Source organism: Mus caroli, unplaced genomic scaffold (assembly GCF_978045245.1).
Source record: "Mus caroli unplaced genomic scaffold, Mus_caroli_1 scaffold_11, whole genome shotgun sequence".
In the NCBI taxonomy this organism is placed as follows: Eukaryota; Metazoa; Chordata; class Mammalia; order Rodentia; family Muridae; genus Mus; species Mus caroli.
Genome location: NW_028227266.1, coordinates 55600005 through 55615055, shown reverse-complemented (window position 1 = coordinate 55615055; position 15051 = coordinate 55600005). Strand labels below are relative to the sequence as shown.

General features: G+C 54.5%; 1 protein-coding gene across 3 annotated transcripts; it reads left to right on the top strand.

Annotated features, from left to right (window-relative positions):
* Window positions 1–2824: 2824 nt before the first annotated feature.
* Window positions 2825–15051, top strand: Prmt2ip (PRMT2 interacting protein). 3 transcript variants are annotated; one of them, XM_021172347.2, is made up of 3 exons: window positions 2825–2894; window positions 8995–11752; window positions 13819–15051. In XM_021172347.2, exons 2-3 carry the CDS (start codon window positions 9046–9048, stop codon window positions 14184–14186), a joined length of 3075 nt encoding a protein of 1024 aa, XP_021028006.1. In that variant the 5' UTR covers window positions 2825–2894; window positions 8995–9045; the 3' UTR covers window positions 14187–15051. The 3 variants fall into 3 exon arrangements, with proteins under 3 accessions (XP_021028006.1, XP_021028007.1, XP_021028008.1); XM_021172348.2 differs by lacking the exon at window positions 2825–2894 and adding an exon at window positions 5635–5802; XM_021172349.3 differs by lacking the exon at window positions 2825–2894 and adding an exon at window positions 6142–7011.

Below are 15051 nucleotides of genomic sequence, written 5' to 3'. Positions count from 1 at the left end.
TCAGGAAGTGGAGAGGGGCATGCAGATGACACATTCCTTGGTCACCTGGCACATGGAAGGCACGTGGTTAGATGTCACCAGCCTTGCTCCCCTCCTCCCTACGATGTGGAAGACCGGTGTTGAGCAATGAATAGGGACCAAGCTGTGTAACAATGCTGCCTGAAAACTGGGACAGGGCTAACAACCCATGAGTGGAGGCGGCCATGGGGCTGAGTGGCCACCAGAATTTCTAAAATCAGCCAGGAAAAGCAGTGCATGCCTGTCATCCAAACACTCAGGCTGAGACAGGAGGATTGCCAAGTTCCAGCACGGATTATATAGTGAGACCCTGTCTCAAAAAAAAACAAATTAAGCAAAGGCATGCTAAGACCATACAAGTGTTTAAAAAGCAAGGTGGATATGCTGGGAGACAAGATTCTTTGTGTCTCTTAGCTCAGGCCACAGGGTTGTGGTTCATAAAGACACAGTCCAGACGTGGGGAGAAGTGCCCCCTTAAATTCTGAGTGTGATGTTTTGGTTAAGGGCTCAGAGACCATCTTCTTGGTCCAGGGTTGTGAGTTTCTAAGCTGACGTATTGACAGGGCGTTTCCGAGGCCCCATTCTGAAACCTTTTGACCATGACCCAGGTCACGGGCCTGCTGACCTCTCCCAGTTACCCCTCGCCCCTCAGCAGCCACTCTGTTCTGCCAGTCCGGAGCTCTTCTTGGATCTGGTTGCTTAGTAACCAGCCCTAAGTGACAGAAACCCCAGCAGGCCACTAATGAGGGGACAGCAGCCAGCCTTAGGAAGACTTGGAAGACAGTCCCCCTGGCTTGCCCATGGTAGGAGGGGAGGTGCGTTAGCACTGGGGCAAGGTGCATGTTGAGCTGAGAAGGAACTGGGTTGGCAGCCCCCTTCAAACCTTTGTACTGGGGGTTGGGGTGCTGGGAAGAAGGTGATCCCTTCAGAAAGACGAAGCTTGACATCGAGGGGGCAGTCACCGGGCTACACTCAGGACTGGGAGGTGGGGAAAAGCTTTCTGCCCAAACCACCATCCTGGACATAGCTGTCTGTTCTTGCCAGGGGCACCTGGGCTGGGAGAGAGGATCCCTGGAGAAAGACTTGGGACAGGAAAGAAAGTGATGGGTGGGGGGCAGGGGTAGGACCTGAAGAGGGAGAGCTCCCACAACAATAATGGGGAAGGGTGTAGCCTCTCCATGGGGTTTGGAATGCAGGGCACAGGAGGCAGGTGGAACTCACAGTCAATTTTTATTTTATTTTATTTTATTTTTGTCATCCTGGGTCTAGGCAGAAAGGAGAGAGGGGTGGGGGGTCAGAACGGGAAGGAAACTTGTGTAAACCATTAGCCTCAGAAGATGTGGGTTGTAAGCCCTCCTGCCTGATGCCCTGGCACAGAACTGGGTCTCTGGGTCTCAGTTGCCCTGTATTAGCCTGAAGCTTGTTAGTATCTTAGAGGCTGGAGGGGGTGGTGTGCAGATTTCAGCAAAGTGTGACCAGGTGGGTTTTTCTCCTGTAAGACAGGAGCTCGCTCTGTAGTCCAGGGTCTCCTGGAACTTATTAGATATCCAGGCTGGCTTTCAATTCACAGTGACCCTCCTTCAGTCCTCCAAGTGCTGGAATGAACAGGCCTGAGCTCTTCTGGCTTTCTTTGCTTGATGACATGCAGAACGCTTCTGTATTAAATTGCGACTCCATAGCCATGGCCCGGGTTAATCCTGTGCCCGAACTGCATCCCAGCGCTCAGACAGACTCATACTTGTCCTGGAGGAGGTCCCTTCCCTGTTTCACTGGGGGAGCTAGAAACCAAGCCATTTGAGGACAGGGACCCAGCCGCCCCCCTCCCCAAAAGAAAGATAATCTAAATCAGCCTGGAGATCAGGGAAGGCATTCTGGAGCGGGTTAACAAAGACTGACAAGAAGGCATGTAGGATTGCAATGAATTTCGGTTGGCTCTCTGGGTCTGCTGCGTCAGGCAGTCAGAGAGGAACAATGGAGGGGACAGGCAGATCGAGATGGGGGGGGGGTCACAGGAGACACTGAGACTGACAAGAGATTGCCCCCCTGCTTCCTGGAGGAGGAAGACTCTGTTTGCCAGCACACCTCTGGAAAACAGTTTACCTCACTCAGTTGAAACCCCTGGCCCTAAGCCTCCGAAGCTCTGTGCTGCTGCCCTCCCCAAGGTGCTCTGAGCTCAGGCTAATGGTGCCAGCACAACACAACTTCAGGCTGTTTTTTTCGCAGAGGGTTTTGGGCCACCAGATGCATCTGAGCCTTCTCTCATGAGGGTTTGGAGTACTGTAGTGATTCTAAGAGGGGAGATCCTACTCCCCCATTTGTTGGCAAGCAGCTCCAGGCTCACTGTGAACTCAGGAGTGAAGTCATCAGAGCAGTGACATGTCATAATTCCACCCCTTAGGCTGATGTGCAAACTCAAGTGAAGGTGTTGCTTAAGTCACACAATTCAGAAGGGCAAACCCAGTTCACTTGACTTTTAGGGGTGGAGGGAGAGAAGGGGGTCTTCCTTGAACCCCTGATCAAGGAAGAGCCCCCCAAGTGCTGGGATTACAGCCATCTGTCACCATGTATGGTCATACCTGGTGAGTTTACTTCTTTCGCAGATTCTTACTTTATTGGGTTGGAAGGCTTAAGTGAGACACTATTAAGTGCCTGGCATAGAGCCTGCTCCGTGCCGGAGCTCTTGGCTCCACCACCTACCCACGCTGACATCTTCCTCTCTTGGCAGGGGAAGGAGGAGGGATGAAGATGAGAGGGCCTCCCTGGAGGAGACCGTTTCTAGAGCTGGTACTCAGAAGATGGCGGGAAGCATTGCCTGTGTTTTCGGTGCTGCCTGGTAGGGTGGCTTCCATCACTACCTCTCCTCTAAGGAAGGAAAGGTATTTGTAAATAGCAGGCATGACCTCATTAGTGGGAGGGACACTATTAATAACTATAACATGACATGCTGCCATTCAGGAAGCTGACCTTTTACCTCACCTTTCTACAGAGGAGTCTGTGTTGGGAGTTGGAGGGGAGTGGGGGGAGGTATGGGGGAAGAGCATGCGCCCGGTTCAAGCCTGTGTAGAGCCGGGATGGTGCAAAGTGGAGCCCTCTTACAACTTTTCTATTTTTGCATTGGTGTGCGTGCGTGCGTGCGTGCGTGCGTGTGTTTTAGAGAGACTGTCACACTGTAGCCCAGGCTGGCTTGGAATATGTGTGTGTGCACGTGTGCATGTGTGTGTGTGTGTGTGTGTGTGTGTGTGTGTGTGTGTGTGTGTTTTAGAGAGACTGTAACACTGTAGCCCAGACTGGCTTGGAACCCACTGTGTAACCCTGTGTAGACCTACCTTCTATTCAGTAAATCCCCACCTGAATTTTAGCCTTCTGAGTGTTCAGATTCCATGTGCTGAACCTCGACTTTTCTACCCACCCACCCCCATCCTGTGCCCACAGTTAAACTCTTCCCCTTTCTGCTCCCACTCAGTGATTGTTCACCTTCCAGACAAAACATCACTATCTCTCCAAGGCCACAGTGTTAAGAAAGACTCATGGGGCCTCTCCAAGTCACCTCGAAAGGCCTACCTTCATCTGCCTGAGACCCTGCGCAGGACCCTCAAGGCAGAGAAGGAAAGGCCAGGGCTAGAGACTTCGGGAGTTCATAGTTGCCTGGCACTCTGCAGTATTCTGGGTACGGATACTGTAGTCTATAAGGCAGGAGGCTACCTGGTTCTCTTTTGTGCTGAGCAAGTTAAAGCCCTGAGAGTTGCAAAGTGGCTCTCAAGTCCTCTATTCTATGCCCTTTCATCTATGTGTTTACATGATGTCAACAAGGAATAGATAAGCTGATTATAGGGACAGCTGTCTATATGAAATGTTAATGAATTGAGAAAAAATAATGGAGCTGTAGTCTTAGCTGGGCCCTAGGGTCTTGCAGGTTCATCATGGCATAATGGGGGGGGGGGGTCCTCCTTGGGTCTACAGCCTGAGAGTTCTAGACCACAGGAGCCAAGGTCACTCACTGTCTTCCTCCCAAGTCACTCCTGACATCAGGAGTGGAAGCAGATGCTACGCACAAGGGAGGAGAGGGCAGAGTTAGTGGTGTGTAAGAGTAGGAAACAATATCTCCTTGAGAGAAGGCTGAGCCTGTCAGATTTGGCATGACCCAGAGCTGGCAGGGCACAGATGCACCTTTCTAGTGTTAAAGCGCGTTAGTTAGATACAAAACCCAGGCAACCTGGGCTTCTGTCCCAGCCTGCAGCGTGATTGGGAAAGCCCCAAACCTCAGAGTCTCTCCTCTATTTGTCTAGCCTCTATTTGTAAAAAAAAATCTTCCAGCTCTAATCCAAGAGACACCCTCCCCTTCTCCTTGAGTGACCTCACTTCCTCTTCCTAGTCCTACCTGGAGCCGAGCCCCTCCTCCCCAGCTCCAGCTTCTCCCACACCTGTGCCCTCAGCTCTGCTCTGACTCAGGCAGTCCTGACCTTTGGGTCAAGATGGGTGTCCCAAGTGGTTTTGCCCCATAAACTCATTTTGATCTGTACGGTGTTCAACTATTCTTCACCGTGCGACCTTGCCTTGGCATTTGGGCAGTCCTGGAACTGCAAGGATCAGATTCCTTCCAAGAAAGAAGTACTAGCGCTGAGCTGGGCAAGGCCCCACAACCAGATGGGCTAGAGTTCAAGTGAACAGAGGCAGCGGGTTTCCCAGCCCCTTTCTGCAACACATCAACTTGGCTAGGGATGCTTCATCCCATCAGCTTTCCAGGTTGCTCATGCTCAGACCAGTTCTGGTGGGACACATTTGCCAGAAAGGCTCAAGATGCCCACCAAGGCTGCTTGGCAATACCTCCAGAGTCTCATTTCTGGTCCACTCCAGGTCACTAGGAGCTGATATACACTCGTCTGTACTTTACCTCATAAGTCCTTCTTAATTTCCTAATGCAACTTGTTTGTTGAGGAAGTTGGGGCTACCTTGAGATATCCGTTAGCATTTTTATTGTCTTGCTAGGAACTGAGTGTGGTGGTCCATGCTTTTGACTGCAGCACTCAGAAGGCTGAGGCTGGTGTGTCTCTGTTGAGTTCAAGGCCAGCCTGGTCTACATAGTATGTTCCCAGACAGCCACAGCTATATAGTGTGACCGTCTCAAACAAAACAAAGCAAAAGCAAAACCAAAAAAGGACTGCTAGATAGCCCAGGCTCAGCTCAAACTCTCAGCAATTCCCCTGCCTCAGCCTCCCATACCCCAATTTATGTGCTACACATCTTTTCGAAGCCTGATGGCCCTATTTCTAAGAGGCAGAATATCACTTTTACAAATGAGGAAACTGAAGCTCATAGAGGTTAAGTGGCAGGTCCAAGGTCACATGGCTAGAAAGTAGCAAGGAATGAATGATCTAACGGAATGAATGAATGAGGGCTTACGATCGCCCTCGGGGCAGAGGTTTGAGGAGCGCGGCGAGCGAAGGCTGTGCACAAAGCCAGAGGCCGGGTCGCGGGAAAGTTGGTTCCACTCAGGCCTTCGGCACGGGAGGGCCCAGGGGAGCGCAGGCTCCCAGAGGCACAGCCGGGTTCTGCCCTCACCCAACGGCCCGCCCCGCCCCCGCTCCGCCCCCGGCCCGCCCCGCTCGGGACCACAAACGGCGCCCGGCGGCAGCGCGAACGGCCGCGCGGACCATCGCTCTGGGCTAGCTGCCTGCCGCGACTTCCCGCGCAAGGCCGGCCGGACAGGGACCCGCAGCCTAGGCGGCGGTGAAGGATGCCGCGGCTGCTCCTGGTGGCGGCCGCTAGAAGCCTGGTGCTCTGAAGGTAGGAGCTCGCCTACCCGGCGGGCGCGGAAACTTGGGCCGAGTTTGCGGGCGGCGCGTGGGCAAGGGGCGGGTGGCCCTGCCCCAGGGCGCCCCTACCGGCCAGCCCCAGGACGGAGCGCGGGGACCCGGGCCCAGGTGCTGAGGCTTCGGGCGGTCAGACTGCGGGGCCCAGTCGTACCGCTGCCCAGACTTTGCCAGGACTTGGATGCTCCCTGGGCCTGGTAGAGCTCCGGAGCCCCAGCACTGCCTGGGCGTAAGGGCTGGCGAAGAGTCAGGCGGATCCCTCGGGCCTCTCGCGGGGCCAGGCTCACGCGGATTGCCGGGCGCCGATTCGGGGTGGCGGTGGGGGGTTGGGATTGGTGGCGGAGGGCGCTGAGGTGTCGCGGGGCCGTGGACGAACCCTGTTGGAACAGGACCGCCTGCGGTTTCCTAGCCACTGCTTGACTCACTCTCTGGCCGCAGCCCAGGCTGGCGGGATCGCCCCGAAGGAGGTGGCTGCCCGGACTTTGCGGCTGCCCCCCCCCCCAGCCCCCCAGCCTTCTGGACCTCAGTGCAGTCTGCGGGCGTCGATCCGTGGGGTTCCCAGTGCGAATCTCCTGGCTTTTTCACACGTGTGCCTGAGCTAAGGAAGGGCACCGTTGGGCGGTGGGGGGCATGTGTGCAGATTCGGGCCATGCACGTACGTGCAGGAACAGCTTTGCATGCGTGGCCCACGGCAGTCTGTGTGTCAGCCTGCTGGGGTGCACGTGTGTTGCAGAGGCGCGGAGAGAGAGGCTTGGGGACACCCGGAAGCCTGGTGTGGCGGTGGGGCGCCAGTTCCCTACTGAAGCCGGCTGGCTGTGAGCCACTGGCACGAGGGTCACGGGCGGGGCCGGGAGAGGGAAATTAGTAGCGGAGCATCCGGGGAGACCCTTTCTCTCAAACTGGGAAGTGTGGGCTGCTCCACGTTGAGTGAGTGCTCAGAACCTCCGTAGGCAAAGTTTTTAGAAGACCGTTGTCTGTTAGAGCGGAGAGAATACTGATGCGGGCCTCAACTTGGCTGGGATCGCGCTCTTCATGAGGCCCCAAGGATATGACGTGGAAATGGACCCACGGAGTTGTCTGTCTCCCTCGTGGAAAAGCAGGAGTGTAGGCGCTTGACCCTGCCCTGGGTTCTGGCTGAGGTTAGAACTCCTCTAAGAACTGGCAGAACTTGGACATCTTCACGGTAGGATCACCTGTTGGCCCTACCTTCCCCAAGCGCCTGAGGCTACTTTGGTATCCGGAAACAAGGCACCTTCTTTTTGGCTACTCTCTCGGTGGGGGTGGCCTCTACGGAGGGAGCTTTCCATCCTACTGGCCGTGCATTACGTCACCGTCACCGCCTCACCTTTCAGTCTTAGGTTGGCTTTTTGGCGCCCTCACTCCTCCTACAAAGACTCCTGAGGGTCCCAGGGGGCTGGTTCTCAGGAAGTCTCCAGGGCCAAAGGGCACGGGTTGGGCTGAGCCCTGGAGAGATGGACTCTTGAGAGGGGTGGTTAGAGCAGGTCCCAAGGAGCATTGGTGGAGGTGAGGACCAAAGCCAGCCCTTAATTAACCCAGACCTCCCCAAGGATAGAGTGGGCTTGGTACCTTCTGAGCCATGTGAGTCTTTGTGGTGCAGAGTCGGGTAGATCTCTTTCAAGGCCATTTTGGTCTGCATAGTGGGTTCCAGATAGAGAAACAGGGAGACCCAGTGAGAAAATAAAATAAAGCAAAACCAACCATATGCAGTGCAGGATGGGGCCTTCCCTAGACCACCCTTTATGTTTTCTTGTCACCTTGCTGGTCTAGCTGAGCCCCTCTGGTCATGACCACTGTTCAGAAAGGAGGAGAAAGGTGGTCCCTGCTTGCTGGTGACAGAAGTGTGTGACACTTGACCTGTGACCTACTCATAGGAATATTGATCCCGTTTACCCTTTTCTAAGCCACTGGGAGTTTTAGGGGGTAGGAGTGCTCACTGGGGGAGGGAGAGGAGGGCCATTGATAACCCCAAATGAGAAACCTCAGAGGGAGCTACCCATAAGCCATTGGGGATGCCTGTTTCTTAAAGTGCCTGTGATAACTGGACATTGGTCCTTACCCTTCTTTGCACTTCCCTCTGTGCTGTATTCTTTTCTTTCAAATAGAACCTAGATTTATTAAGGAAACATGAGAAAGGAAGGAAGGAAGGGAGGGAGGAAGGGGAAGGGAAGGAAAGAAAAGAAAAGAAAGAAATGGGAACGGCACCAGGGAGAGAGAGAGAGTGAGAGAGTGTGTGTGTGTGTGTTTCTCCCAGCACTTAGTCTGCCCATCACTAAAGCACTGTGGAGGTAGTTGCCAGCTAGGATTCTTGCCTTCCACCTCCCCTGGTATACACATACATTTATCATGTTCACAAGGCCTGGCGATGACACTCCTTCCTTGAGCCAAGGACCTTCCTGTTGGCATCTCAGCGCCATCTGGTGGTCAGCTTTGATCCGGCTGCTGAGCTGACCTTACTTGCGTTACCCAGACACCTCTTAAGAGGGACTGCCCTGTCCAATCAAGACTAGTTTGGTTCTGGGGACCTGGCTTTGAGGTTCTGGATTTGGGTAAGACAAGCAGATCAATAAAGTATTAGAAGAAACTAGAATTTGTAGGCAGTGCTGGGAGTTCATGTCTTGGCAGCTTTATTTTTTAGTTTTGTTTTTTTAAAGACCTGTGACATCTTGGAGCAGGAACTTCTTGTCCTATCCCTTTCATTAGTGACTTTGGGATAGCTTCCTCTTTCTTGGGAAAGCCAAGGCAGCTGACACTCCAGCACTGCCCAGAACCCCAAGGGCCCTGTACGTGGTTCTTATGGTGGAGTGTAGACTTGTATGTACGGCCACAGCACACATACTTGTTCACTTGGGTCCTATACCTTAAAAACTACAGCTAGAACTAGGTGGTGGTGAACGCCTTTAATCCCAGCACTCCGGAAGCAGAGGCAGATGGATCTTTTGCGAGTTTTTGAGGCCAGCCTTATACAACAACAATAATAACAACAACAACAAACCTACAACCAGAAACAAAAAGTAGGGTCAGAAACCTGTGCAAGTGTGACTTCTGCACGTAGTCTCAGCTGAGTGTTACTAAGAGCCAGGGTCTCGGATGACAACAAGTCAGAGTGGCCTGTGTTCTAACTATCTTGGCCTCTCCTCTCTTCCAGGTCAGCAAGTCAAGTAGCAGGGGTTCAGGAGAGCTTGACACCTTCACAGAAATGGCAGAGAAGCGGCCACTAGGGCCTCTGGGGCCTATGATGTATGGCAAGCTGCCTCGCCTGGAGCCAGACCCAGGGCCAGGACACGGCTTGCCCCTTTCTGCTGGCAGCCAGGACTCCTGCAATTACAAAGGTGCATATTTCTCCTGCCCCATAGGGGGTACTTCCAAGGCAGGATCTGAGCGGTTGGCATCCTGGACCCCATATCCATCTTTGTACCCCACTGGTGTGGCAGGATCCCCACTCCGGGGTGACAATCTACTGACAAACTGCCTGCTCTACCGTCCCCCGACAGAAGGCTCTGAAAAGATACAAGACTCAAGTGAGCTGCTGCCCTTCGGTCCCCAGGCTCATGCGTACCCAGGCCCACCCCTGGCCGCGCCAAAACCTGTCTACCGCAACCCTTTGTGTTACGGACTCTCCACTTGCCTCGGAGATGGGGGAACAAAGAGATCATTGGACGGTGACTGGACCCTGGTGACGGGGCCCCTGCTGCCTTCTGCTGACCCACCCTGTCCTCTAGCTACAGCTCCTGGCAAGGGCCAGCCCCTGGATGGGACTTTCTTGCGTGGGCTACCATCTGGGGGACCTGGCAAGGACTCTTCCCTGCCTTTTTCCCCATGCCAGGCATTCTTGGAGAAGTATCGAACTATCCAAAGCACAGGTTTTCTGGCTTCCAAGTACACCAGTCCTTATCCTGGGGATGCCAAGCAAGCAATGTCAGAGGGGCCCTCCAGTCCTTGGACTCAGCTTGCGCAGCCCCTAGGGCCACCTTGCCAGGATGCAGTGGCAGCCCACTATCCGCTGCCCCCACCGCCACAGGCCCTGCCTTGCCCTCCATCTTGTCGTCATCCAGAAAAGCAGGGAAACTATGGCTCGTTGCTCCCACTGCCACCTCTAGGAGCCCACAAGGGGGCTGCGTACCAAGCTGGGGGGCTGGGCAGCCCTTACCTGAGGCAACAGGCACCCCAGGCTCCGTACATGCCCCCTCTTGGGATAGACAGTTATTCCTATTCCTCTGCACCCCTCCCAGCACCATCACCAGGGCTCAAATTGGAGCCCCCTCTTGCTCCAAGGTGCCCACTGGACTTTGTTCCCCAAACTCTGGGTTTTCCTTATGCCAGGGATGACCTCTCTCTCTACGGGGCATCCCCAGGGCTTGGGGGAACACCGCCTTCCCATTCCCAGAACAGTGTGCAGCCTGTGCCACAGCCCGGTGCCTTCCAGCGAGCATACCAGCCTTTGCCGGCCAGCCAACCCTGCTCCGAGCCTGAGAGACCTGCAGAGAAGCCAACTCCAGAAGCTCAAGAGAAGATGTGGCTGCCCAGCTGCAGGAAAGAACAACTTCAGCCCAGGCCAAACGAGCGTCCTGGAGTGCCTATTGTTATCCGGGACAGTCCAGTTCCCCGCACCTCACCAGCACTGCACCCCTGTGCCAAGGAGCGGCAGTCTCTCCCACAGAAGGATGCCAGGCCTCCCAGCTCCCCACCAATGCCTGTGATTGACAACGTTTTTAGTCTGGCCCCTTACCGTGACTACCTGGATGTGCAGACACCAGAGCCCAGGGCTGAGCGGGACTCGGCTCCAGCCACCAGTAAGAGCCAAGACAAAGATTGCAAGGGGAACCTGGCTGCTCAGGATGGAGCCTCCAGGTCTCACTGCTCTCTTCGTGAGGAGGTGGCTTTGGACTTGAGTGTGAAAAAGACGATGGCAGAGGGTGTCCCTGTCAAGGTCTCCAGTCCTGAGGTGCATGAAAAGCCCACCGAAGCTGTGGATGGGCCAGGTATAGAAAACACAGTGTCAGGTCTGCCTGGCCTAAAAAAGATGGTCACAGAAATCCCTGAAGTAACTGCAGAAGCCACACCAAGGACCAACTTCCATAGCTCTGTGGCCTTCATGTTCCGAAAATTCAAGATACTCCGTACTGCGCCCGTACCTGCAGCTATTGTCTCATCTCCCCCTACCCCGGCTCCTGTCCCTGCGCCTGCCCCTGCACAGCCTGCACCCAACCCTCCGTCTGTGCCAGTGGGACTGCAGATCCTCACTCAGCCTTTGCCGGTGGCATGCTTCAACCTGGCCCTGCCTAGCCCACCAGCCATAGTGGCCTCCCCGGCCCCAGCCTCTGCTCCACCTCCATCACCAGCTCCTGCTCCTGCTCCAGCCTCGGGTCCTGGTCTAGCATCTGCTCAAGTTCCCACTGCAGCCCCGGCGGACTCCCCAGAACAGCACTTCACAGGGCTGCACACATCCCTCTGCGATGCCATCTCGGGCTCTGTGGCCCATTCTCCACCAGAGAAACTGCGGGAGTGGCTTGAGACAACTGGGCCATGGGGCCAGGCTGCGTGGCAGGACTGCCAGGGTGTTCAGGGGCTACTAGGCAAACTGCTGTCCCAGCTGCAGAAGTTCGTGTGCACACAGCGGTGCCCCTTCCCTCATGTAGTTCGGGCTGGTGCCATCTTTGTGCCCATCCATCTGGTGAAGGAGCGTCTCTTTCCAAAGTTGCCACCGGCCTCTGTGGACCACGTGCTGCAGGACCACCGAGTGGAACTACGGCCAACCACTCTGTCGGAGGAGCGTGCGCTGCGTGAACGTGCCCTACACGGCTGCACCTCGCGCATGCTGAAGCTGCTGGCACTGCGTCAGCTGCCTGACATCTACCCTGACCTGCTGGGCCTACAGTGGCATGACTGTGTCCGCCGCCAGCTGGGTGAGCATGGGGCAGCTCTGTAGCCACTGGAGCTGTGTGAACACGTGGCCGCTGTGTGGACTGCTTGTATAGACGGTGGGCAGAGGGGCTGAATAGTTCCAGGAGGTTCTGGTGGGGCACCGGGAGGGACTCTAGAGCTCTCAGGTTTGCCTTGCTCTTCTGACTCTCTAGGCACCAGTGAGATCTGTTTGCATGCAAATGCTCTTGGCCCTGCTCCTGGTTCTCATTGCTGTGAAGAGAAGACCAAGACCAAGGCAACTCTAATAAAGGGAAACTTTTAATTGGGGCTGGCTTCAGTTTCAGAGGGTTGGTCCATTATTGTGGCAGGAAGCATGGCCACACGTGTGCAGGCAGACATGATGCTGGAGACGGAGCTGAGGGTTCTGCATCTTGATTGATCTGCAGGCAGCAGAAGGGGGCGTGTGTTCCTCCCTGGGTGTAGCTTGAGCATAGGAGACCTTAAAACCTGATCCCACAGTTACACATTTCCTCCAACGCTGCACCAACTCCAACAAGGCCACATCTTCTAATAGTGCCCCTTCCTATGGGCCAAGCACTCAGACTTTCTCTATTTATACCTTCTGTGTCTTGTATATGCTTCTTTGGGCCTTTGGCCAGGCTCTGTTTTCTATCTAGAAATTTCAATGTCTTCCATCCAAGCACTAACCCAAAATAACCCCCTGTATGCTGCCTCTTGTCCCCTGGGCCTCTCCTTACTCATCCCTATCCAGGGGCCTCCACTCTGTCTTACTTCACAACAGCAGTCGTTCCAGTCCTCGGGAAGCGTCCTTGTTCATTTCCTGTGCCTGGGATCTGGCAGGACCTCCTGCTCCTTCCCACACAAACTTTTACCTTTGAATGTATGTTCCCTCTGGTCTCCTGCACTCGAGTGCACACCCTTGATGCCCTGATCCAGAGGACTGTTTGTGGTTCTCTTTCCTCCACAATGCTTCATTGTCCTGGCTCTTCAGTTGTACTCTCTGGAAGTATCTTCTTATATAAGCCAGCGCACCCTCCGTGGATGGCCCTGCCTCCCTAGTACCTGACTATGGAAAGCTGTCCCTTGCGCAGCTTTGAGCTTGCTTTTTTTTTTTTTAAATAGTGTTCTAGAGGACATACACGTGTTGCAATGTTGTATGGTGCGGACGCTCAGACTTCTTAGGCCATAACATGGTGAGGGTAACTGACTTGTGGGTTTTGGGCCCTTTCTGGAGTCTTTCCAGCCCGTGGTCACACATGTGCCACCCAGCCCCTTGGCCAGTTTTCTGAGCAATGTATTCTACTTCCTTAACTAGCTAAGAACTCCCGCTGTGGTCAGGGTGGAGGGGGCCTGAGGCAGAGTACTACCTTGGAACAGGGCCCTAGGTGGCCCACATTCCTGAGTCCTGCTGTGCCTAGAGATAGAGAGTCGGGTCCCCTTTCCTGGTTTTGCCTGCTTGTTGGAAGTCTGATCCTGGCAGTGAGCCTCCCACTGATTAGGTTGAAGACCCTTGCTCCCCGTGCCCTCCCTGAGCTGTGGGGCCCCTAGAGAAGAGCTTCTCAACCTGTGGCTCGTGACCACTTTTGAGGAGCAATCAAACCTTTCATGGGGGTGGGGAATCACATGGCAGGTTTGCTCTCACACTGTTGTCTGGGTTCCTGTGATCTCCTGGCCTCCATCTGCACTGGTTTCACAGCAGTTTGGTCTCTGGCTCCTGCCCTGGGGATTTTGTGGCAGGAAGATAATGGTTCTTTTGTATGGCAGAGCCTTCTCTCTCCCCTATTCTGTTTACTCAGCTATAGAGTGAGGTGATCCAGCCGGTGTTACCCATCCTGCAAGCCTCCTTTCCGTTCCTCACTTCCAAGCAGCTTCTTCTAAGCTGTGTCCTCGGCAGGTAGAGCTCTGGTGTCCCTTGGGTAGGAGTGTGTCTTTTTTAGCAAGCTCCCATTGGTCTGATCAGTGGGCTATCTGTGATGCCATGATACTGCTGGGGCATGCAGGACCACTGTTCTAGGCGACTTTGAGACTTAGGAGGTGGGACCTTGCAGTTTGGCTTTTGCAATCTGACTGTGCTTTCCTTTTGTAGGTGGCTTTGACACTGAGGCCAGAACTTTATCGCCATCAGAACCCACGGTCACCAGAGATGAGCCAGAAAGCCAAGCCTTGGCTGGAAAGTTGCCAGCCCCCAAGGTCAAGAAGCCAGGGAGGAAGCCACCAACGCCTGGCCCTGAGAAAGCAGAGACAGCAACTGGGGAAGGGTCACGTAATCCCTCACCTAACTCTGGTGCCAGCACCAGCCCACCAGGTCCCACCCTGAGGGCCCGCTTCCGCAACCTGTTAGAAAATGCCTGGCTCAATGGTGTGGCATTGCCTACTTGGGGTCACAAGGCCTCCGGAGCAGATCGACCTTCGCCTCACCCCCAGCTCTTGGGCAGCCAGACCCATCATCTGTAGCAAAATTTTTACCAGGGCTATTGGGACAGCCAACCATCCGGGGACTGCTGTGTACCTGTCCTGACATCTAGCTGCCCAGGGCTAGGAGTGGATATGAGGCTGGGCCCACCTAACTGGGCAGAGACTTCCTGAACTTTTAACTTGAGGATCTTTGTTAGAAGAGATTCCTTCTCTTGAGAAAACCTGTGGGCATTGGAGCCAACCCCACCTGGCCTTGAGTCCTGACTGCTGTGTCCTGGGCAAGCACTTCGCCTCTCGTGAGCCCTTGTTCCCCATTTGTAGAATAAGACAACACAGCCTACCTCACAAGGGTTGTTGTGGGGATGATGTCTGAAATACAACTACCATGCTTTGGTTTGCTTCTTGCCCGGGATAGGCCTGGGACCTCAGTCAGGCTGTGGAATAACAAGACTGAGGTTGGCAAAACTTTATTGTCAAGTCTTCATGTGTCTTGGAACCCAGTTACCCTAAGAGGTACCTGGTACAATGTGTATGACTCACGCGCTTCTTCCCCCAGACCGCTGCAGGTGCAGGGACCTGGTCTGGGGCTGGCTTGAAGAGCCTAAGTCTGTTCTGGAATCATATGTCTAACCTACCTGGGCTGCGTCTCACACCCCTGTAGGGTTGTGTAGAGTTGTATGCTTCTAGAGCCAAGCAGCTGCAGGGACCGGACCCAACAGGCTGAGCTCAATTCTGGGAGAAGGTCCCGACTGGGCACTCTTGGTATTTCCCAAGACTCTTGGGGTCTCCTCCCTGCAAGTGGGCTGTATTCAGCTGGTGGCTGATAAGTTCCTGTCTTATTTAAGGGTTTTGATGAGACTGCGCCCTGGGGGACAGCTATTAAAGCATTTGGGTTGTTTTTGGA

What these genes read in the sequence shown, in the direction of transcription:
- Prmt2ip (XM_021172347.2), top strand. Translation starts at nt 9,046, where the DNA reads ATGGCAGAGAAGCGGCCACTAGGGCCTCTGGGGCCTATGATGTATGGC. An exon ending in CTGTGTCCGCCGCCAGCTGG is followed by an intron (nt 11,753 to 13,818) that starts GTGAGCATGGGG and finishes TTCCTTTTGTAG; the next exon opens with GTGGCTTTGACACTGAGGCC.